At 40.6% G+C, this 25813-nt stretch overlaps 4 protein-coding genes across 4 annotated transcripts; 2 read left to right on the top strand and 2 right to left on the bottom strand.

Annotated features, from left to right (window-relative positions):
* Positions 1-70: 70 nt before the first annotated feature.
* LOC103996296 (pentatricopeptide repeat-containing protein At3g24000, mitochondrial-like) lies at positions 71-2946 on the bottom strand. The gene has a single exon (XM_009417185.3). It carries the CDS (start codon positions 2893-2895, stop codon positions 271-273), a length of 2625 nt encoding a protein of 874 aa, XP_009415460.2. The 5' UTR covers positions 2896-2946; the 3' UTR covers positions 71-270.
* Positions 2947-9537: 6591 nt separating this feature from the next.
* LOC135620425 (uncharacterized) lies at positions 9538-10194 on the top strand. Its single transcript, XM_065123351.1, has one exon. It carries the CDS (start codon positions 9538-9540, stop codon positions 10192-10194), a length of 657 nt encoding a protein of 218 aa, XP_064979423.1.
* Positions 10195-15050: 4856 nt separating this feature from the next.
* LOC135619859 (uncharacterized) lies at positions 15051-18112 on the top strand. The gene is made up of 3 exons (XM_065122280.1): positions 15051-16163; positions 17199-17499; positions 17623-18112. The coding sequence occupies exons 1-3, from the start codon at positions 15306-15308 to the stop codon at positions 17757-17759; spliced, it is 1296 nt and encodes a 431-aa protein (XP_064978352.1). The 5' UTR covers positions 15051-15305; the 3' UTR covers positions 17760-18112.
* A 1221-nt stretch (positions 18113-19333) lies between these two features.
* LOC135619861 (zinc finger CCCH domain-containing protein 33-like) lies at positions 19334-25629 on the bottom strand. The gene is made up of 7 exons (XM_065122281.1): positions 25233-25629; positions 24925-25097; positions 24731-24784; positions 21732-21848; positions 21117-21425; positions 20092-20337; positions 19334-19992 (listed from the first exon to the last, which is right to left on the bottom strand). Exons 1-7 carry the CDS (start codon positions 25297-25299, stop codon positions 19660-19662), a joined length of 1299 nt encoding a protein of 432 aa, XP_064978353.1. The 5' UTR covers positions 25300-25629; the 3' UTR covers positions 19334-19659.
* Positions 25630-25813: the final 184 nt, after the last annotated feature.

Genomic DNA, 25813 nt, shown 5'->3' on the forward strand with positions numbered 1-25813 from the left:
TTAAAAGATAGAAAAAGAGGATAAATCGATATCACTATGACTTTTAAATCCAACAACGATATAGATCAGATAAATTTGTAATATTAAAATGTTTTATTTAATAAATATGTTATATTTTTTTTTATGCTTACAAGCTTCGCGTTCCCAGGACAATTCCACCGCTAACCAAGAATGGATACTTTAGTCGATGGGTTGTGGCTACCATACTAAACTACAGCCATCAACCCTAACATGCTTTTTTTGTGTTCCTAAGTAGTCATATTCTTCTCGCTACCAGTAATCACCGCACGAACATTTCCCTTTTCTAAAAGAATGAAATCGTCTGGAATCTCTTAGGATGATCTCCATGCCTTCAACCTCAGACGCAAACTTCATCCACCTATGACAATCCTCACATACTCGCAGATTCTTGATCACCCGAATTGCTCCTCCTTTCCTCCTTCCTGTGTGTAGTAATGCGAACGATAGTGCTAATCTCTCACTATGATATCTTAGGACTGCTTCCTTTTGAGCTTCATCAACGTCATGGAGAACGTAGTCTGTCATGGGAACATACCCAATGTCTCTACACTTCTCATCCAACTCCTCGAGCTTCTCATAGATTTCCTTTCGGTTTTCGTGGAAACCATCAGCGGCCACAAAGACATGCTTCCTATTTCCGATCTCTACCCAGCTGCATCCAGCTTCCTTCTTCAATCCTTTCTCCCTCATCAACCTCCTTACCTCTAAAGCATCCTTCCACAAGCCAAAGGCAGCATAGATGTTGGAAAGAAGAACATGAGTAGTCTCATCGTCAGGGTCGACTTCCAAGATCCTTCTTCCAACGCGAATGCCAAGTTCAAGCTGCTTGCGTGCATGGCATGCCCCGAGCAGTACTTTCCACAGCCACAAGCAAGAGACACCTTCGAGGCCCAGGTGAGAAGTTGCGATCTCTATCGTAGCCTCAGCTTTCTCAAACTGGCCCGATCGACCAAACAAATCCACCAGGCAAGCATAGTGCTCAATGCTTGGCTCAGCGTCACTCTCCTTGTTCATCAAATTGAAATAGTGCGCACCTTCCTCTACCAGACCTGCATGAGCACAAGCACTAAGCAAACCCAGAAAAGTAACTGCGTTCGGCCGAATTCCATCTGCTTTCATTGCCTCAAAGGATTCAATTGACCGATAGGCCATCCCATGATGTGCAAATCCTGTAATCATTGCCGTCCATGAGAACACATCCCTCTTTGGCATCCTCCCAAACAATTGAGCTGCATCGTCTATGCTACCACACTTGGAATACATGGACACAAGTGCATTGTTGACCGACAAGGAAAAGGTCAGAGGAGAGGAAGCATGGAGGCATTGCTTTACAGCGGACGCATGCAACTGCTTTCCCAGTTCGACGGAGACCAATCTGCTGCAAACCGTAAGAATGATCGAAAAGGTCGAATGATCTGGCTGGAAGCCTTGCGTGTGCATCTCTACAAAGAGCATCATCGCATCACGATAGCGCTCATTGGTCGAACACCCATCGATCATCGAGTTCCAAGTGTGGGAGTCGCGCTCGCTCATCCCCTTGAAGACCTTCTCTGCATCTCCAACCCTATCACACTTGAAGTACATGGTTATGATGCCATTATAAACGGAAACGGGCAGTGATTTGACTGCTGCTCTTCTCACTAAATAGCCATGAATCTCTCTTCCCAACCTACAAGAAGAAGACGATACCGATCCTGGCGACATCGCACAGAGAAGAATGGTCATAGTGTGGAAATCAGGTCTGGATCCTGATAGCTGCATCGCTTTGAATAGCTCGTAGCAGCTACCGAGCTGGCTGTTCTGAGCATAACCAGAGAGCATGGAGTTCCAGCTGATAACATCACGGGAAGGCAACATCTCAAAAGTCAACCTCCCTGTCTCCACCTCGCCGCACTTCCCATACATGGTGATCAATGAATTGCCTGTGCTCGTCTCCCCACCAAGATTTGATCTAATTAGCCGTGCATGGACCTCCTTCCCCAACTTCAAGCCCGAGATTGTGGCTATAGCACTCAGCGCGCTGAGAAAAGTAATTCTATTTGGCTGCACAACCGGTGGAGCTTTCAGTCCTGCCAGCCTACGGAGAAATGCCAATGCATTCTCGCATTCACCATGTTGTTCGAGGCCGGAGATGATAGCATTCCAAGAAACCACGTCCCTGGCAGCCATCGCCTCGAATACTTTCTGCGCCTCCTCCAAATGACCCCATTTCGCGTACATGCTGATGAGCGAGTTATGCATCTTGATCTCATCAAGCATTTGGTCTTTCTGGATCATCGCATGGATCGCCTTGCCGATGCGAACTTCTTTGCTCGCCGAGCATGCGCTGATGACGATCGCGTATGTCGCATCGGTTGGCGTCAACTGCGCTGCGCCGAGCATGGCACCGAACAAAAGGAAGCACTCATCGTAGTAGCCATGAAAGGCGTAGGCGGAGATAACGGAGTTCCACGTCGGGACGTCGGCCTCCTCGGCCAAGGGAACTTCGTCGAACACGTGGCGGGCTTCCCCCAAGAGGCCATTGGCGGAGTACATCGCCACGAGGGAAGTGCGCACGCCTCGCTCCGAAGCGAGGCCGGCGCGGATGGACTTGGCATGGAGCTGCTCGCCGAGGCAGCAGTCGGAGAGGGTGGAGCTGGCTTTGAGGAGGCTGCCCAGCGCAAACTCGTCGGGGGTCCATCCGGACGCCAAGAGTTCCCGGAAGAGTTGGAAAGATTGGGAGAACTCCCCACGCATGGTTTTACGAAGGATGAGGGAGGAGGGAATTGAGTGATCACGTCGAGCATTTCGTGGAGGAGCGGAGGAAGTGTGAGCTCGTGGAGATGGGGCTGGTAAGAGGAGCGGTTGGACGGGAGCAGACGACACGGTGGTCATCTAGGCTGTGGCTGAGGAGGGTGTGGGTTGAGCATCGGCAGTCGGTTCATAGCGATAAGTAGACCCACGTCTTCCTCAATTGGGTAAGAATCAAATTACAGATAACCCATAACCTAACAACTTAAAATTTTGAATTAAATTAGTATGATATAAGTTAATTTTGACTTATTTGACTAAGACTTATTATTACTATACTTCTAACATCTAACCTAACCCACAGACACCGTTGGGTCAATCCACAGCTCAGTCTATTATTTTGTGGTTCTGATCACAGTCCGATTTATATATACATCATCAGTTTCCGTTTAGTTCTGATTTATGATTTTGAGTAATCAGATCTGATTGTTGATTTTATTTGACTCTGACTCTGTCACGTTAGTGTTAACTATTGCCATGTCAGCACATACTTGTGTCAACTCAGCATGACTACTGACACAACAGACTGCATGGCAATCTACCAATCTGGTTTATGACCAACTACGTCAGCAATAGATAGTGTCAAGTCAGCTATGTCTCTTGACACAACATACTGCATGGTCAATTGTTGATTGAACCCGAACCATACCCCCTAGATTGAGCTCAATCATTACTTGCGGTCACGCCCGACCACATCCTGATTGAGTCCAATCTTTGCACCCAATTTTGATTGGGGAGGTCCAATCCTGCATAAGCCCAAGTAGTGGGCTGGTTATGCGGTCCAACCCATAGGTTGGCACTGTTGTGCTCTCCACGCCAAAGACCACACCTTGGTAATAGATTATTATCAATCCATGTAAATCTCTCTTGTGCATGCCTACCAGCTGCAATGTTCCCCCACTCGGATAACAGCGAACTGCTCCTTTTGCACGGACTCCATTTGTTTTAGCTCTCGTTCCAAGGTAGAGGAAGCGGCGAGAGAGAGTTTAGTGGACTACGGAAGCAGGAGCGCAGGATGTGTGTTCCCAAAGAGAAGGTTAAGGAAACAAGTACGAAGCCTTGTTTGATCCCATTCTTTATGTTTCATTGCTGCAATTAACACTTCTATCATCCAACCACCAGCTGAGACGCTGGCGTCAAAGTGGTTCTGCCCATGACACCGGCAATGGAGGCAACCCCCGTCTTTGGGTTGCTCCTCTTTTCATTGTTTGGCCATTGCTTCTTGTTTTCTCTTTAGTTCAAATCCTCTGAATACTTTTATTTTTTTAATGTGATCTCTCTTCTTTATGAATTATTGGATTTTTAGACTTATAGTCCTTAAAACCTCGTCTGCTCGGGTGAAGACAAAGCAAGACATCCCCATCGACTACTGGACTCTGATCTGCCGGTATTCAATCAAGCATGCATGCAATGGCGGAACACGAATTTTTGGACTAGTGTGGCAATTACATTGCTCGCAACACACACAGAATATGAATCGATGAATTAGAAATCTCAAAGCTTTCCAATGGAGAAGGCGCGCAGGATCAGTATGGCCTGCTGCACTTCAGATACACGATTGATTTCTAATGGCCCAGCACGACCAGTTCCTGATCGAATCCATGGAACACTTCGGGGTCGTCCTCGCCCACGTGATGCTGCTCGTTGAGGGCCGCCGCGTTCGCATGGAAGTCGGTGCTCTTGATGGTCATCCCATCCGCTCCCAACGCGACGACGTCACCCGCGACGACGTCGGTTTTCATCAACAGCATGCACGCGAGCATCGCGAGGATTACTGTCGCGCGAAGGGAGGCCATGGCATGCGTCGCCGTCGGTCGAGCCGGTGCGCAAGATGAAGAAACAAAGGCCAGCGGACGGACGGACGGAGGAAGGGATGGAAGGAGGAAGGGGAGCGAAGGAAGCTATGTAAAGGGAAGGAAGCCATCATTTGCGGAGACGGAGAGGCTCTCTCGATCTCGCTTCAACCGTTCAACAAGTTTTGGAACGAGTCTCAAGGCGTCCATGAAGCCTATTATTACGTGTTCTTTCTCTCTGCAGTTTTGGAATACTAATATTATATTTCAATTATAAGCCCACAAGAACTTTGCTCAAATAATTCAACTCAAAGATTTCTCTCTATCTAACATATTAGATATAATAAGTCTGGGTTTGTGCCGTACTACATGGTAACTATTTTTTTATACAACTAATGGTAACTATTTTATCTTTCTAATTATTACATGTAAGTACATTTTATTTAAGATACTATTTTAAATAATTTCATCTTATTTTATCCTCTATCAAATATTAAAAAAAAAAATTCTTTCTTAATAATACCATACATCTACTTCAACATTTTTATCTTATTATCGAAAAAAAAATTGTATATCCATATGATTTCTTAATTGTCTAACACTCCAAATTATAACTACCTATTTTTTTTATATATGTATATTTATTATTAATTTAAAAATATGTTTTAGTTACTGATATTTTCTTTTCTTATAATAATTTAGCGAGAATTTTATCCGATATGTGTGTTCTCGTGTGGATCTTTTGCCTTACAATAGTCAATTAGAGGATGGAGAGCACACATCTAAATTTTTTCATCAAATATTTTCTAATATAAGATAAGGTTTAGGTTCATTTTAGTTCATGTGGTTCTGGTAGTTCTTAAACTTTTATAATTTACTTATATCTAAAAGAATCTCAATATTTAAAAAATCATAGCATATAAATCCCTTATATTTAATCTAAGGTAATGGACGTTAGAATATATTGACTCACAATAAATCATTAATATAATAATATATAATTTAAGTTAAAAATGATAATAGGTGGATTTGAAAACGCGGATAAGCTGCCTAATCAACCCTATGAAGGCGAGCTAGGAGATGCCAGTCTTCACGACAAAGTGCTCCCACGCCTTTCACTTTCCCTGTATTACTACCCATGTTAGGAGTTACGCTAGCCTCGTCTATCTCATCTACTTCGCCTCTTGGCATCATGCACATTTTCTTTCCGCGCTCCACCATCGAGAAGACGATACACTCGTTGTTAAGCAAGGGGCAATGGGAGAGATGGAGAACTAGAACCCGAATAGAAGAACTATCAATGACGACAATTAGAAAACCAACAAAGATGGGGAATGACAATTGGGGGAGAACAAAGTGGCTACTGTTATCACTACTATTGTTGTTACTAAGGTATATGACGATGACAAGTCGCTGTTGCTTATGTCAAAGCCCAATCAAGGAGGTGGCATATAGTTCAATCCTTATACCAGAAACAACAGACGAGGATAAGAATGAGAAAGCTTACAACGACAACAAAGAGATAAAAGATGTATAATAAAAGGATGAGTTCTATGGGCTCCTTGCGGCCCCTCGTGCCTGATTTGCTATCCATATGATTATTATCTTATTATAAAAAAAATTGTATATCCATATGATTTCTTAATTGTTTAACACTCCAAATTATAACTACCTATTTTTTATAAATGCATATTTATTATTAATTTAAAAATATGTTTTAGTTACTAATATTTTCTTTTCTTATAATAATTTAGGGAGAATTTAATTCGATATGTGTGTTCTCGTGTGGATCTTTTGCCTTACAATAGTCAATTAGAGGATGGAGAGCACACGTCTAATTTTTTCATCAAATATTTTCTAATATAAGATAAGGTTTAGGTCAATTTTAGTTGGTTCTAGTAATTGAGTTCTTAAACTTTTATAATTTACTTATATCTAAAATAATCTCAATATTTTAAAAATCGTAGCATATAAATCCTTTATATTTAGTCTAAGTTAATAGAGGTTAGAATATGCTGACTCGTAATAAATTATTAATATAATAATATATATAATTTAAGTTAAAAATGATAATAGGTGGATTTGAAAACGTGGATAAGCTGCCTAATTAACCCTGTGAAGGCGAGCTAGGAGATGCTAGTTTTCATGACGAAGTATTCCCACGCCTTCCACTTTCCTTGTATTACTACCCACGTTAGGAGTTACACCAATCTCGTCTATCTCATCTTCTTCGCCTCCTGGCGTCATGCACCTTTCCTTTCTGCGCTCCACCATCGAGAAGACGATACACTCGTTGTTGAGCAAGGGGCAATGGGAGAGATGGAGAACTAGAACCCGAATAGAAGAACTATCAATGACGACAATTAGAAAACCAACAAAGATGGGGAATGACAATTGGGGGAGAACAAAGTGGCTACTGTTATCACTACTATTGTTGTTACTAAGGTATATGACGACGACAAGTCGCTGTTGCTTATGTCAAAGCCCAATCAAGGAGGTGGCATATAGTTCAATCCTTATACCAGAAACAACAGACGAGGATAAGAATGAGAAAGCTTACAACGACAACAAAGAGATAAAAGATGTATAATAAAAGGATGAGTTCTATGGGCTCCTTGCGGCCCCTCGTGCCTGATTTGCTATCCATATGATTATTATCTTATTATAAAAAAAATTGTATATCCATATGATTTCTTAATTGTTTAACACTCCAAATTATAACTACCTATTTTTTATAAATGCATATTTATTATTAATTTAAAAATATGTTTTAGTTACTGATATTTTCTTTTCTTATAATAATTTAGGGAGAATTTAATTCGATATGTGTGTTCTCGTGTGGATCTTTTGCCTTACAATAGTCAATTAGAGGATGGAGAGCACACGTCTAATTTTTTCATCAAATATTTTCTAATATAAGATAAGGTTTAGGTCAATTTTAGTTGGTTCTAGTAACTGAGTTCTTAAACTTTTATAATTTACTTATATCTAAAATAATCTCAATATTTTAAAAATCGTAGCATATAAATCCTTTATATTTAGTCTAAGTTAATAGAGGTTAGAATATGCTGACTCGTAATAAATTATTAATATAATAATATATATAATTTAAGTTAAAAATGATAATAGGTGGATTTGAAAACGTGGATAAGCTGCCTAATTAACCCTGTGAAGGCGAGCTAGGAGATGCTAGTTTTCATGACGAAGTATTCCCACGCCTTCCACTTTCCTTGTATTACTACCCACGTTAGGAGTTACACCAATCTCGTCTATCTCATCTTCTTCGCCTCCTGGCGTCATGCACCTTTCCTTTCTGCGCTCCACCATCGAGAAGACGATACACTCGTTGTTGAGCAAGGGGCAATGGGAGAGATGGAGAACTAGAACCCGAATAGAAGAACTATCAATGACGACAATTAGAAAACCAACAAAGGTGGGGAATGATAGTTGGGGGAGAACAAAGTGGCTACTATCATCACTACTATTGTTGTTACTAAGGTATATGACGACGACAAGTCGTTGCTGCTTATATCGAAGCCCAACCAAAGAGGTGGCATATAGTTCAATCCTTATACCGAAAACAACATACGAGGATAAGAATGAGAAAGCTTACAACGACAACAAAGAGATAAAAGATGTATAATGAAAGGATAAGTTCTATGGGCTCCTTGCGGCCCCTCGTGCCTGATTTGCTAGCCGCACTAACGAAAGAGTCCTTTGTTGGCCGACATCGAGGTCCAAGGATGGTGACATCCTTGTGAGCAGAGGCACCAAAGCTACATGGTTTCTCTCAAGATGAAAGCACCACCAATATGATCCTTTGCCCCTCTCCGTGCCTCAATTGATCGATGACAATGCTGGATATAAGCTAAGGCATTAGAAAGAAGAAACTCCGGATGCTGAAGCACGCAATGCGACTAGTGATTTCCTCTTTGAGCCCAAGGGATCGACTTTTCGTTATGGCCTTCTTGATCATCGCAAATGCTAAGAGGCTTCTCCCTTTATGATAGATGTCGAGACAAGGCTAGGCACAACCCATCGAATCAAGTAATTATTTTTAAATCCACATATTATCATTTTTTTAACTTAAATTATATTTATTATTATATTAATAATTTATTATGAATAAGTATATCATGAGAAATTTATATGTTATATTTTTTAAAAATATAAAAATTATTTTATAAGTGAATAAATTATAAATATTTAAGAGATCGATGATTAAAATTATAAAGATTAAAAATGGACCTTCAAGCCGACATGTATTTTATCACAGCTGCTGAGTACCAATCTGCCCACATTTGACCCATTCTGCTATCACCCACACCACTGTCTTCGTCAGTCATTCACACAGAAACCTTGTGGGAGTCTTCAAGTTTGAATCAGTCATTCACACTGATTCATCCCATCCCGAAAGAGCATGAAATCAGCAGCTGTCATGATATAAACTTCTCCACAAACTCCAAATTAAATTATAATAAGTAGACTGACTCCAATCTTTAAGCTACAGTACTGACTTCAACCTTCTCAAGTCACAATTCAACCTCTGCTCTTCCACAGCCTACTACTACGTGTTTCAACCTTCAATGAAGGTCTGCATCAGCACTGTCCCCAAAGCCATCGGCCTTTGTCAGCCATTGGACCTATTTCCTATTTAACATCCCACAAATCTGCCCTCTCCCAATGCAAACCACCCAAGACAATGCACAAAACTGTAGCCTATTAATAATGCTAATGTTACGGGTGCCTCACCAAGTACATCAGAGCTACTAGTCCTTGTTTCCAGCCACCCACCCTTCCTCCGATCTCCCCCACCAAACCCCAAAGCCAAGGGAATCATCGTTCTTCTTCTCCTTTCTCTCTTTCTTCTCTTAGCTTTCTTTGCAGTGGGAGCATAAAAAAGTCGTCTTTTGCTTGTTTTACTGGCAAGGAGATGAAGAAGCTTGGCAACGGGAAAGGGCGGAGGGTTCACCCTGTCCCACCGCCGAGGGCGGCGCTCCCGGCAGCGGTGATGGCCCTGGCGGCGGTTCTCACCGCAGAGGATCAGGAGGTGCTGGCGTACTTGCTCTCCGGCGGCGGCGGCGGCGGGAGGTGGAGGGAGCAGCGACGGCGGCGGGCGCACCCTCCGGAGCTGGAGTGCGGATGCTTCGGGTGCTACAAGAGCTTCTGGGCCCGGTGGGACGCGTCGCCGAACCGGCACGTCATCCACCGCATCATCGACGCCGTCGAAGAGAGCCTGGAGGCCAGGGAGTGCGACCGCGGGGGAGGAGGCCGCCGCCGCAGGCGGAGCGGCCGCGGCGGGAACAAAGGCGCCATCTTGGCGCCGAACGCGACGGCGGTGGCGGAGGCGGAGGAAGCGGCGGACAGCTTGAGAGTCGAGGGGAAGGTGTCCCCGGCACTGGACGCAGAACACTTCCCGCATGATGATGGTGATGACTATGACGACGATGATGGCGAGGATGAGGATGATGAGGATGATGATGAGGAGGAGCAAGAAATGAACGAGAGCAACAACAACAACAAGAGCAAGAACTCCGTGAGAAGATTTATGAGTTTTATTGGGGAAACAGTGTGGGGAGTTTGGAATTGAATGAAAGAAGAGATGGAGATAAAAAAGAAAGGCTTTTCGGGAGATTGGAAAGGTTAGTTTGATGTTCTCTCTCTCTCTCTCTCTCTCTCTCTCTCTCTCTCTCTCTCTCTCTCTCTCCTTTTTGAGTGCTCTCGTTTCTTTGGTAGGGAAAGACGCTCCTAATCTCTCTGCTTCTGTTGTATATTTTCCTTTGTTGTAATGAGAAATCAGCCTTTCTCAGCAACAACTACTGCATGTAAAAAGAGCACAAGAAAAGAATTATGGTAGCTCCTTGCTTCCCTCTGATGTTTACATGTATATGATCTCATTCCATTTCAATTTTCTGTTCTCTTTGATTTAGAGAAGAAGTTCAATCCTGGAAGCAGATTATAGGAGAGTATTACCATGTTCTGTAATCACGCATTCAAAGCTGTCTTCGGATATTATTCTGCCTTCCTTTTCTATTAGTGTTGTCTGTGTGTGACAAGTGGGATGTGTGTGATACGGTTCCTCGAGCATTTGTGGCTTCTGCGTTGGACGCCGATACTGTCGGAGCCGTGTAATCCAATGCGTCTCTTGCTACATAGCTTCGTATGGACTTTGTTGAGCACCAGATGATCGCCAAAGCCGCAAAGCTTTCCTCTTCATTTCTTAGTCGACCTGCCGTGGCAATTGTTCTCCTCAATTATTGCCCTCTTTGGGCTTCATGTCACAGAGCTCTCACCGTCACAAACAATACTCCTCCGTTTGTTGTCTTTGGTAGAAAGCGAACAGAGAGAGGGCGGGCGGCGCAAAGCACTAGGACTGGCGAGCATTGGGTGCTTTGGTAATGCCAAAAGAGGGACAGGCCAATTCTTTAGCAGCTTTTCCTAGTTTCGAGGCCGGGGTTGGCGTACCCAAAGCATGTCCTGTATCCTTTTGATCTTTGTTTGCTAGTGTTTGTGCAGTGACTACTCTGTTTCCTGTGGATTCGTTTCGGTAACACTCCTTCCGTAGGTGTAAACTCATCTCGCGGTCCATTTCTGGTCTGTCATGTGAGGTGGAGAGTTGGCGTAGAAGAGACATAAGCTTGACGAGACAGTAGGCAAAGATTGATGCAAATCTAAGAATGATTCAGATTCTGCTGCTACAAAATGAGTGGAAACTAAGCAGACGTCATTATCGGAGCAATCTTCCCTGTTCATTGGGAGATGCAGAGCATCCATCCTGGGGGACATCACTTACCACCTACACATCTTCCTTCGTCGTGCCTCTCTCCTCTCTTTGCCGCCATGAAAGCGATCTCTCGGAGACCTACGGACGCATCAATCCGCTAGCTTTCTCGCAAAAGCCGTCCATTAGATGGCTGGATGAGTCATTTTTCCGTGTCCTCTTCCTTCAGATTTGTGTGTTAGGTCGTAAAGAAGACACGATTGTAAAGTAGCTGAGTCACTCGTCGCATGAAATGCTGATCATTACTTGCATCTGAAGTAACACAAATGGCATCGTCATTCAACCAATAGCCGACGAGCTGATATCGGATTGTGTACGTGATGTATGGTTTTATCACTAATATTAATTAACATGAGCTTAAGTTGTAATACTCTAATTAGTTCCACTTGATAAGATTAAGATTGACTTATAAGGATCTGATGAGTATATTATTATTAACTTCAGTCGTAATATTTGAGCATGGTGAGGGGACTCGAGTAGGAAAGAACTATGATATTAGAGAAAAAGAGACGTTGAGCCATCAGGATCTGATTTAGGTTATGTTGGGCATTGACGAGGACGATGAGCCTTTGAGGACGTCCAGAATTATCTTATTATTATCGTGAAGTATTCACGCAGGAATACTGTGAGTCTACACTCGAACGCAGGCTGTCAGTGACTTCACTGGCCATTCTCGTTTCTCATCGAAGGGAGTCGAAATCTGGAGATACGTGGGCTTGGTTGGAAGGCTAAAGAGACTGAGAGGCCCATTCTGTCTTGGTTGGCTTAGCATCCTTCTGCAAGCTTTATTTCCTCAGAATCTGCTGCCTCGATAGAAATCTTCATGATCTAATTCAATGAAATAACTATTTTATTACGATTAAAGGTAATAAACTTATCCTTTTAAGTTCATCTTTTTTTTTTGTTCTTTTACTATCGATGTAGAATTAACGATTAACCATAAATCTTTGTAGGAAAGGATGACTTTTAATGTTGCTTTTCGTTTTCTCATGTGTAAAAAAAACCAACCAAGTTTAGTGTCGATGCGATCGCAAGATCAATATTATTTTTGAAAATGATTAAGCCCCTTATAGATTGTTCAAGCAACCATCGACTCCATATGAGTGGTTTTGAAGAATTAATCGAGTATCGCTCGAATGCGAGGAATCGTCCGAAACATTGAACATAGTGGATAACAACTCGTTATGAAACGAGTGATCGACATAAGAGCGATGGGCACTATGTCAAAATTCTCGTATCACTTGCAAAGAATAATTACTAGTAAATTCAAACCAAAAATTATGTTGACTTGATTATTCTAGACAAAAAAAACGATAGAGCGATTATTAGTTTCAAGAAAATTAGATTCAGTTGATGAATATCTCACCAAATCCTCTTGGGAATTGTGCGATCATCACACGCCCCCGTGTCGTCTCTCTTCCCATCGCCACAAAAGCAAGCACACTGGCGGTGTAGCGACAAACAATCGAAACCATTCATTATATATAAAGCTCAAGTCTTAGTTCCGTTTACGTGTTCTTTCCAATGTCTTTGATCCACCCTTGTAAGATCAAAGCTTTTCAAGTACATATATTTGTTGATTAGATTGTTGAGTGGGTGATGGAGTGGTTGACAAAAAGGAGGAGTTTGAGAACCATTGAATTGGACATCAAACACTGCAAGCTTCCTTCAATTATGATCACTAGCAACAAATCATGGCCGATATTTTCGCCCGACTTGTCTGTGTTCCTTATGTGCCATCCTATTAGTTAATGTAGTCACGGATAATGATCGCATATGGACATTTATTTGTCATCGATAATTTTAATTTTTATATATAACATGTTACAATATTTATAAAGTAATTACATTAATTTAATTCGAAAGTAGAATATAAATAGTTTGTTTAATATAGTTGTCATGACTGAAATAGAAGAACAAATGGTTTTCTCATAGATCAAAATGGATATTTTAAAGTCATCAAAAGTTATTCTTTCATAGGGGAAGAGGAGAAGACTATAGAAAGAATTTATCAATGGTAAAAATAGGATGATTTGAGGAAGAGAAGACATGAGAAGCCAACGGGGTAGAGAAGAATGATAATCGAAACAAGATAAAGAGGTAGAATGATAACATGAGGAGGCAAAAAAAAAAAGAAGAAAGAAATGATCCAAGGAAGAGAGAGCTATAGGATGAGAAAGGTTGTTTCTTTTACCTTAATCATAATTCAAATTTGATGTAAATATCTTTGAAAATAAATAATAAGGAAGTTCTAAGTTATATTTATGTAATATTTGTGTACATTAAAATAACTAGATTAATTTTATCTAATATAGTCGGTTCATGCTGTATGTTGGAACACTAATCTTAGATCAATCAATAGATTGGTTCTTGATTTTCTTATTTTTGTCCAGAGTAGTTTTGATTGTTATTGAAAAAATTATATAAATTACTATAATAATTTTTTTTATTTTTTTTATTTTAGGGTTTTTAAGTCTAATGATCTTCCTTCAATGGGCGAAGATTAATTACCCTCACAATTCGATTCTCCTTTTGACAGGCTCAGGAGAAATCCTTTACACCCCCACTCACTCATCTCTTACACAGAAATCAACCTTGGACCAGAGGAGAACTCTCACAAGATTATAATAGAATTTTTTCTTATTTTTGTTCTTATTGTGTAATCTGACCAGGGTTGAGAGGGATACTTATAGGCTCTGAGTGGATTCAAACTTGGAGCCAAAAAGTGTATCGTCTCCGGTTTTCGGGATATTAGCGGTACCACCGCTTGTGTTGGGTGGTACCACCGCCTACAACATTGACACTAGGCGATACCATCGCCCAATTTGATGGTATCATCGCTTGGGAGACCGTGTCTGGGTGGTACCATTGCCCAATCTGACGGTACTACCGCCTGACATAGTTTTGGAGACTATGTCTGGTAGACTAAGCCATCGGTAGTGCCACCTCTTGACCCATCTTTTGGGTCACTGAATGGGCATTTCTTTGACCCAAAATATCTCCAACATAGGCTCAATTGGCCCTTAATTGAATTGACCTAATTATATTCTAAATCAACTCAACTAGACTCTAAACTAACTCGATCTAAATATAATTGATTATAAGCGAATCTTATGTTGTCCGACATATTATTAGTTCATCTGATGCTTCGTCTGATCCTTCGGTGCATCATTCTCTCCTTCGGCGTATTGTCCAATCGACATGTTGACTCCCGTAACTTCCGATCTCCTTGGTGCAATGTCCGATCTTTCGGTTCGATACCTAAATTCACAACACGAAGCCTTCTGTCGACACGTTGACTGATCCTTCGGCCCGACGTTTAATCTTCTGACATATTTGTTCCGACCCAACGTTTGATTCCTCCTGCTTTAATCAATTCTATCTTATGGTTTACTTATATTATCATTATACATTTTTTTATGACATACATGAGCTTGATGTATAAAAATAAGAGAAAATGTATAACCTTCTTAGCTTAAAATGGATGTGATCCATGTGAATGTCTAATACGATTTCCTTTACATGATTCATTATGAATTAATTATGTCTTACCGTAGGTTGGACTCTAACCAGCTGTCTTACCACCCAAAGGCTGTCCCTTCTCTCTCTCTCTCTCTCTCTCTCTCCCCTTGGAAGTTAACAGCAAGCATGCCAAGAAAGGTCGTCAACAAGGCAACAAAAGAGAAAACATAGGGTAACATCTCACTGGTTGTTGCCAAAGCAAGCGCACATTCATGCCTTAATGTCTCGTTCCGTCGCCACCCACCAAAGAATGCATCTTTCTATATAATCTGTGATGGTGTGTGTTTCCCAAATTAAGGGGAACCAAAAGCAGCTCACCTGTGTGTGAATCCCCTCCATTGCTTCTTCCCTCATCCATACGTAGATTCCCGACCGAGCGCCGGAAGCAGAGCAGGACGATGGGGCGACACGCCGACGCCGGAGCAGACGCCCGGCCGCTCCTGACCTCGGAGTCTTACGCGCGGTGCCCTTCGCGCCGCGACGATGACCTCCGCAATTTCCGCTCCTGTCTCCGCTGGCTCTGCCTCGACCAGTCCGGCAGCGGTTACCGCGCCGCCGTCTCCTGGGCCCTTTTTCTCCTGCTCGCCGTGGCCGTCCCTGCCATGTCCCACTTCGTGCTCGCCTTCCGCCCGCAACGCCGTCCTTACGACCTCGTCGTCCAGCTGTCCCTCACTGCCGCCTCCGCCCTCTCCTTCCTTACCCTCTCCTCCGTCACCCGCAGCTACGGTCTCCGCCGCTTCCTCTTCCTCGACAAGCTGCCCGGCGAGACCGACCGCGTCCGCCTCGGCTATACCTTCGAGCTCAACCAATCCTTCCGCCTCCTCTCCTGCTTCGTCGCCCCCTGCTTCGCTGCCGAGGTCGCCTACAAGCTCTGGTGGTACATCTCCGGCGCCGGCCGCATCCCCTTCGTGGGGAACCCCCTGCTGAGCTACTGCGTCTCGTGCGCGCTCCAGCTGGCGTCCTTGATCTACCGGATCTCCAGCTTCTTCCTCTCCTGCGTGCTCTTTAGGCTCATATGCCACCTCCAAATCCTGAGGTTGGAGGACTTCGCGGCGGTGTTCCGAGGGGAATCGGAGGTCGACGCAGTGCTGCGAGAGCATCTCCGGTTGAGGAGGCAGCTCAAAGTAATCAGCCACAGGTTTCGGGTGTTCATATTGGCAGGGTTGATAATGGTCACGGCCAGCCAGTTCGCCGCCACCCTGGTGACTCTCCGGCCACACTCCGACGATAATCTTTTCAACACTGGAGAACTCGCGGTGAGCATTCCAAGTCCTCATTTTGCTTCTTCGAATTAAGCATTGGAGCTAAAGAATTAACCCAAACGAAGAACAGATATTACACAGATAGTTTTAATTGAACACTGTGAACTATAGCATGATTAAAATTCATGATATGCTCAGATACCGCGATTTATATTTTGATTGGATGATCAATAATCCTAAAAACTTTTAGGAAAGGGCACAATATATTTATAAGCTTTGACAAGATTAATGCTTTTAACTTTGGTCCACAACACTAGAAACAAAGTTACATTAGCATCTACAAAGTAAAGTGATGATAGAAATTGGAAAAGCATATGATATAAGGATGCGAAATTTGACCAACTTTTCATAGACTAAAAAAGTTTGTCACAAAGGTAAAATGAGGTCGGCCGACATCTCTGAATTGTCACATACATACCAAATGAGACAAGAAAACCTATTCCCTCTTGTCTTTGCTATCTAATAGGATTGAACCTTAATTAAATCTTACAAATTCTTCCTTCTCGAGGAACGTCATTTCCATGAAACGCTGCTGCTTATTTATCGAAATGCCAATCTGATTTATAACTGAAGCCCTTATTTTCCGACATGGTTTAGTTCTCGCTTGATTCTATCATGGTAGTATAATTTGTGTCGATCGTCAAATTCTTTAATGATAGTTAGTCCATGCATTCCTGACTGGAATTTCCAAACAGTACCAATGTATATCTCAACCTAATCTTTTGTCCATGGTTTGATATCATCTACATTTCTTTATATATGTTCATTGCAAGAATAAGCAGAACGTGTGCTCTGGATCTCAGAGTGTTTCCAAGATGTCAGAAGTTGTCATTGAGATATCATGAAATAAGGACTGAGAAATCTTGCACTATTTTCTGCTGTGTAGGAAAAATTATGATTTGAATTCCATGATAACCCTCACATGCTTGTTTATTAAATGGGATTTTTAAGCATTTGCTTCTTACCCCCTTCAGAGTTTTTAATCAGCATCATTGAACTTAAATTTTCCCCTTTCCCCCTAATTCGCAGTTGTGCTCAATTGTGCTCGTGACCGGACTGCTTATATGCTTACGTAGCGCTGCAAAAATCACACACAAAGCTCAAGCACTCACAGGCCATGCTGCAAAATGGCACGTCTGTGCTACTATTGACTCATATGCCGTAGACCTCGAGACAACTTCTACCATTGCTCCTGACACCAATCATGTATCACCTGAAAATGATGCTGACACAGATGATGAAGAAGCCAGTGATATAGATGAATTAATATGTACAAAGATTGTACATACTCATGTGAATACCATGGCCTTCCAAAAGAGACAAGCACTAGGTGAGCACCGAAGTAGTCTTACTCTCGAAACAAAAAAATTCTAAATGCTTTAAGCAGATGATATGAACCTTGTCTTATCGTGACATGGTTAATCATTCTAAATTGTTTTTTCTTATGTTGCAGTCACATATTTGGAGAACAACAGAGCAGGGATTACCATATTTGGCTTCACAGTGGACCGGGCATGGCTCCATACCATATTTATGCTTGAAATAACTCTATTTTTGTGGCTTCTTGGGAAGACAGTCGGGATATCGTAGAGCTACTTGTGATTCCACTCGTATATCGATGTAGATTCTTGACCCCTAATCTGATTTGTGACTCAATTTCGTACCTCTCTCGATCAAAAGCCGCTTGAGGGGCTTTATATATTGCATGTACAGGTTTCTATCTCTGTCTGGACTTCTTGCAGAGCCTACGATATTTGGGTACGACTTTATTTGTGTGTACAATTCTAGTGTTCTAAGCTACTGTTGTTTGCATGTTAATTGCCGTATCAGATCTGTAAGGCTTTTGTTCTTCTCTTGTTGTAATCGTCGTCCTTTACATTTGCTTGTCACACAATATATTGCTACTCTGATCTGTGGGAGTGACCCAAAACCATTGAAGTGCAGCTTTTGGTCATGTGTTCATTCCATTGACGCACTTTCCTTGTTCAGAACCCGTGTATTCGTATCCGATATGTGTGTAGAAACAAATAGCATACACTGTGGTTTTGTATTCATTTGCAATGATAAGAACTTGTCTGATATCTTTGGGATACTCGTTTTGTTTGCATGATCATTCATCAACAGTTAATCTTAACTGCAAGGTTGGGTTGGGCATCTTATGTTGCTGTCACACTCAACGCAACTTGAAGTTGATTATGCTGAAATGTTTTATCAGGAAAAAAAAGGAGAAACCAGCAAATCTATGATCAAATTTAACAATCAAGTGGCCTCTTTACAGGATAATACTTTCCTATTTAAGCCTCTCATAATGCCTAGTATTAAATCAATGATAATTGATTAACCAAATGCACAGATAATGATATTATAATTCTTATAAACTCATTCAAGTATTTTCTTACTCAACATGAAACGAGAATAGTCGTGTCACAACTAATACACTAGTCGAAATGCCTAGTATTAAATCAATTATAATTGATTAACCAAATACATAGATAATGATATTATAATTCTTATAAACTCATTCAAGTATTTTCTTACTCTCGACATGGAACGAGAATAGTCGTGTCACAACTAATACACTAGTCGAAATGCCTAAGTTAAAATTAATAAAAGTATATGCATCAAACCCTTATAAGTCAATCTTAATTTTATCAATTTTGGATGTAATACTAATCGAGATGTTACAAGTAAAAAGCTTGACGTCCTTGTCAAGACCCAATTTGGCATAGATTAAATCGTAGTATAGTGTCGGTAAGGCATAACCAAGTGGTAACTCTACAAGTTCTCTAACTTCATCCATGAATAATCATTTTCTACGACTCGAACTTGATAGATTAATTAGCCTATCAACTTTGTCGAATTCAAATCATTGATCAAAATGCTTAATTTGAAGTTGACAATAATATACCCATCAAACCCTTATACGCTAATCTTAGTCTTATCTATTTCCGACCGAAAATTAATCTAATCGAAGTCTTACATCAAACTCATAACTTTCAGCATTATCATCATGTCTGGTCTCACCGATTAGAGTCATAAACACATGCAGTATAAGAGAGCAAAAGTCAGAAGCATCCTTCCTGCTTCCTTCCCAAACCAAAGCATAAAACTATCCACTCGCAGACATAATTGTTATCTAAAGCAAACCTCACAGTTTTCTTAACTGCAACATAAATCTTTCCATTTTTTCAACATTATTCTAAAAGTCCTGATCTGCAAAGTAAATACATGAAATTCTCCTCATGACTCTTTAACCGATTTGTTTTCTTCTCAAAGAACACAGATAACAATCCGCAAAACAAGTAATTTAGATTACATATAACCAGCTATTTGTTTGTATATACTGTTTCTTCATCATCTATCATGTAGATCTTCAAACTGGCCAGTTGTTCGAGAGAGCCATGTGCAAGAATACAGTGATAGAGAAAGCAGAGATGCCAAAATTTCCATTATAGAACCATGGTGAGAATGGATGAAAAATGTAGAGAAGCTAACAGTGATCAGATTGATTTATTGATGATGATTCTGAACGAGGAGCAGTATGTGATGGAGAAGTTGGAGTAGACGGATCATCATGCTCAATGTCATCCAAATCCTGCAGTTCACCAATTCTCTCAGGTTTCATGAGCTCATCAGGTGCTTTTGGCATCCAGCAAGATGGATTGTCTGAAGTCATCTGTGTACATTCTGAACCCCTTTGATAGGGATAGGCCAGTGGTTGTTCCATCAGAGGGAACACAGCCACATATGGGTGATCAAATTTGCAAGCTGCCCCGTATTTGCAGCTTCCGTATGTAGCATAGAATGTGCATGCAGGCTCACCCTATTAATTAAGTCACAAGTGCATGCATAAAAACAAGGAAACAATCAGATAGTAACAAATAACATACTAAGCACCAAGATGATAAAGAAGAGAAATTACTGGTCTGAGAGGAAGCCCAAAGGGCCCTATAGTGCATGCAGCTGGTGGGTTCCTCTCTTTCGGGTGGTGGTACTTACAAGAACTACCATATCTGCAGCACCCTGTTCTTATGTAGTGTTGGCATTCTGGTTGATCAGGTCTGTGTGGAAAATTAACTGGTGCCGTTGAGCCTGGCTGCCCATGGTTCTTTAAATTGGATAGATGATTAGGCCTAGGACCACTATAAGAGGGAATGTGAATACTGCCCTGCTTGATGTAGTAAGCATGCTTAAGTATTGGTATACTATAAAAGTTGCTACAGAAAGATGCTACTGCAGTATATAAAAGGAAGCAAATGATGTATACATGCATCATAGATTAAAACCTTAATGACAACAGAAGTACAGAAGCAAGTAAAGTCTACATTGCAAACAATGGTGTGGTAGCAATTTATGTGTCAACAAATATACATACATTAGATTTTCTATATCTAATGAAAAACATCTTGAAAAGCTGCCACAGTCAACCAAAGATAATTAACAAAGTACCTTTGCTGATTAGAATGGATGAGGCCAGTCTTAGAGGTAAAAAAATAAGGTCGCAAGAATTGTTAGATGCTATTTCCTAAAATCTAGTTAGTTGTGTTTTTCAACATGGTCAGTTGGACTAGGACAATCTTAGCCAAGAGCTTAATCAGAATGCCAAAACTTGAAACACATGGATTCACCGGAAAAAGTGTAATATATTATTAGGTATAATTCAATATAATTCCCTGTAATCAAAAGTTGAACTTAAAAAAGAACACATTAACGCCCTGTAATTATAAGCTAAAAATGAAAGAAAGTTCTTTATGGAAATATTTAGTAAAATACTAGCAGACAAAAAAGAGAGTCACTAAGCATAATTTTGGAAAATAGACTCTCAATCTGCTGAGGAGCAGTAATACTTCATTGTATCATCATAAATAGCTAGGGTTTGACAAGCAGCTTGAACAAGACAAGTAGTAAATCACACAATCTAGTAGATTTTAAGGTCTGATTCCAAACCATGTATGTGCTCCAATCTTGCTGCATAGGCATGGTGGCTTGGCTGTGCGGCTGAATAAGTGGCATGAAACCTTGGAGCCCTTGCATATGAGGACTAGACATGGTGGTCCTTGAGAAAGGCCATGGTGGAAGTTCACCTGTTAAAGATGGTCCTGTTGACGGTGCAAAAGATCCATAATATCCATTAATTGGGAGACCTGATTCAGGAAACATGGCTCCAACATTGGCAGGCTGAGGATGATTGAACTTGCAGGCAACTCCAAATTTACAAGTTCCAGTCCTCATGTAGTAGGGACATGATTTTTCATCCTGTGAAACCAGATCAAATGAAAACTCCAACAGATATTTGAGGAATTTGAGACCATTAAAAAGAAAATAAAGGGTGGCCTAGTAATCAAGGCTCATGCCAATCCAGAGCCTGAGTATACACAGCCTTATTCCTGCAAGCAGCATGGCTATCTTTGCAACTCAAACCTGGTCAGCTAGATCACGAAGGAGTAATCTTATCCTGACACCACAAACCTCCCTCCCATTAAAGGAACAAATGGTCTAAGATATTTAGATATGCTGAATTTCATCATATGCAGGGTAAAAATTAAAAATAAATCTCGACACCTTTCGCAGTGGTAGACTCAAAACATTTAACTGAAGTACTTGGGTGTCACGCTTATCTTGTGGATGGTGATATTTACAGGTTGAGCCAAATTTGCAGGTTCCTGTCTTGATGAAAAACTGCAATAGCACATTTAAGCAAAGCAAATGTCAGCACAAATTAGAATCACTAAACCATACGTTATCTAATGTATTAATGATAAAAAAGAATGAGAAATCAAAGCAATTGATTCTTCAGGTCCGCATCTTCTTAACACTATATAGGCTGGTTTATTTCAAAAGGAAATTGTATTAAGCTGCCAAATCAAATAAGTTGCCTTAAACAGTTGAAAGAAAAATTGCAAGACACTTTTTGTGCTGATTTTGTTAAGACACCTTAAAGTACTAATTTTATGAGCACAAAATTGCAAGATTTTATTAATAGAATAAATATATAATTTTCTAATTGAGAAAGATCCAATCCAGTGGTAAGAGATGAGTTCATGGCTTGACATCTCTTGATGGTCCAAACTGTAATTTGGAGTTTACTCTACTCTACCCATGGTCGGGTTATGATCTCCCATAGTTCATCTGGTATGGAAAAACCAATCAGCATTTGTCAACTCATTTTCTGTTCATTTTTGCAACAAATTCAGGAATTCAACTAAGAGGTAAGGTTCTGCATTTTCTTGCATTCAATGAAAATATCTTGCTCTATAAAGCATGGTCCATCTGCACATCATTGGTATAGTCTTGTGGATCAAAAATCAACAAGAGCACCAATTCACCATGTAGCATAGGAAAAGCTTATACTCTTTAAGAAGAAGGCACATTGGAGCAAACATCTCAGAATTGCTCAAAGACATCTTATGCTCATTATAAGAAATGAATATTCTTTGGAAATTTTCTCATTTCTTATTATTGATTATTTAGATGCCAACAACTTCTATATCATGGAAATGTCTAAGTGTCATGGATGCTGACACAACAGTTCTATACAAGACAAATCTGTCATAAGGTTTATTTTGACAAAACATCAAAAGGGTACATGAGTTTCAGACATGAAAATTCTATCTCATCATAAAAAAATAACTACATTCATGATAAGGCATATGTCAAGTTGGATAAGGATTATAGTGGTGGTCTAACAGGAGCGAGGACAAAAAGTTATATATGAATTCAAGATGATTAAGAAGAAAAAGATAACTCTTGTGATACAAATATTCTCAGAATGTATCATTGTTCTTCATTATTTGGGGTTGACTTCATGTATCATTTTGTTTGATTGAGCTATGCTAAAAGCAAAACACCATTGTAATAGTTTCAAATAATCTTTATCTTCCCATCTCTTGAGCCTTTCCAATACAAAGTTAAATTTCATAAAACCAGTGTATTTATACATCTTATTTGGACACATCCAAACCATAATAAACAATTGTCCCTCATTTTCTACAACTGTTTTTCCCAACTCTTCGACAGCTGCTTTGTCTTTATCATTATATCTTTTAGTTTTTAAAGTAACAGCTAAACAGATAGACTATAGTCCATCAAATTCCACTTCTATGATCTAAAAGGTGTCCTATGGGTTATGGGTTCCTAAAGAGGTGAATTTTGCTCACAAGGAATCCTTGTGCAGAATGATCTCTAAACATAATAGGGTAAGCTACATTCAAATGTTGCATGTTACCCCTTCTCATAGGATCAAGATAACATAACTTTGGAGAGCATAATTTCAGCAAGACAAATGCCAGTAACAGAATTCAATTAAAGAAAAATGCCATGAAGTACACTGACAAGAACATTGTTACGTTGTTAGATCTCATTAATTCTTAGCATCCTGTGCCCATGGGCTACTAAGAAAAGTTACCGAGTGGTGCTATCACCAACTAAGGGAAAATCAAAGGTTTAGGTGCAAATGCTCATGTACTACTTTTTTAATCATGACAGACAAAACATCCTTTCCAGTTTCCAGTGCCATAGCAAATTTGGTAGTTCTGAAGTTACCGATAGTTATTTCTTTAACATATTAGATATTTTCCACCAAAAATTTTCAAACATATGTGTTTTGTATGATGTTCTTACATCTTAGGATATTAATGTGATTTTTTCAATTAAATTTTTAGAAGTATTTGTTATCTGGTCATAGACAAAACATAGAAGATGTATAAATTTGTAGTTATAATATTTCTGTGTGTGAAAGTCTTCCATCATGAAACCCTTAGACACTCTAAAAAATAGTAGTTTGACTTAAGCATATCTCATGTTTTTCCATATCATTGTGCTTGTTCTTGGCTTTCCAAACCTTTTAAATAAATAACCTTCTGAATAACTCTAGGGCAGAAAGCTTTTCTTAGGAATGCATTTTAGCTTCTTTGTCTCATTTATGTCATGGTTACACACATTAGTTGTCCTAGTAGCATCTCTGTTATTGAAATTACATTTGAATCCTGGCAAATATTAGCTATCTTCTGTCTGATAAGAAAGGCACATGCAGAACCAAGTCTGTATGGTTTTCCTTCTTTTCTTGCATGCTTATGTTCTGGTTTAGAGAAGCAAACAGGGATTCACAGCAGTTATAAAACACATACGTTACAGTCTTAAGGAAACACCTTTATGACATCCGAAAATTGAGTAATTGGAGCTTTCATCACATTTTCTTTTCAGGAAAGGAATTGTTCCCGGTTAGACAGTTCTTAATAAAGACCACAAACTATCTTGGAACATAGGGGTACCCTGTTTCTTCTCCAATCTATGTAGATATGTCAATCTATACAGAGGCAAAACAATCACAAATGATTTCACCATATTACTATCTTGGAGTATTGAGCTTGCCCTCTTTCTTCTCCCAGCTATATAGCTATGCCATTGCTTCTATGGTGGCAAAAACGATCAAAATAATTTCACCAGATCGGATTTTTGTACTAACAGTCATATCTTACTAGAACAGAGGCCGGTAAGGTATGTGGAATAGATGTCTAAGCATAATAACATGCCCAAACTTGCTTTTGTGCAAAACGATGTACCTGGCAATCAGGTTGACCATCTCTTTGCGGGAGTTCACCTCGATAATGATTTCCCTACAAAAGAGGATGAGTTCAAATATTAACCAAGTAGTTCATCTTCAGAATCACCATTGATGGCAGCAAAAGTTCAAGCTGAAAAGAGCAAAGCACAACTAAAACATCAAAATCATATCAACTCCACTCCCTTTCACCACCTGCCCAGCGATGGTAGGATGGTGATACTTGCACTTGCTCCCGTAACTGCATGAGCCGGTCCTCAAGTAGAAACTGCAATCAGGTTGTCCAGGGCGGTCAGGATACGGATTCGGCTGCCCATCAGCGCCCTTCCGACGATCCCCATCCTCGATCTTTAAATGCCTCACAGATTCTGCCATCAAGAACAATCAAACCCCATCAAAATCCACTCTTTGCATTGTCCCAAGATCGGAAAAATCTGCACTCTTTATCCCAAACAGGTGAACGAAAACAACAACAGATGGATCAAAACAGGATCAGAGACCACCTTCAATGTGATCGGTCGGTGCGTCCGAGGAGGAATCGGAAACAGCATTGTGCCTGGTGTTGGGCATCGGGGTGGTCTGGATCAAAACTTCAAACCCAAACCCTCTCCTACTATATCAAAACCAACGAGGAAAAGAAAGGAAAACAGAGAGCTTTTTCCCCTGCAAGTCGCGAAAGCCCGATCGCCGTCTCCGCCCAACTCCACCACCCAATAGCGAATTGGAAGACGAAGGAGCCGAGCTTTCCGACAAAATCTAGATCTGTGGATGCATAGATCGAATCAAATCCTTTGGTTTCCCCTTTCTATCTATCTCTATCTCTTCGCTTTTAATATCGATGTAGATATGTGTGTGTATTTGATCTCTATCTGTTTTGCTCTTCTCTTAATTCGACACGGCAGAGGAAACGGGGCGAGAAAGTATTTATCGTCTAATTACACATATATATTTAGCTATTATACGCGTATTCGTTAGCACATGGTTTAATTAGTGATAATTGAGATTAAGTTAATAAATAGGAAATAAGTAAGAAAGGGCAGAAGTGTCGACGTAATCGCGCGCGAATGCAGTCGCAAGTGCCGGT

Source organism: Musa acuminata, chromosome BXJ2-8 (genome assembly GCF_036884655.1).
Source record: "Musa acuminata AAA Group cultivar baxijiao chromosome BXJ2-8, Cavendish_Baxijiao_AAA, whole genome shotgun sequence".
Lineage (NCBI taxonomy): Eukaryota > Viridiplantae > Streptophyta > Magnoliopsida > Zingiberales > Musaceae > Musa > Musa acuminata.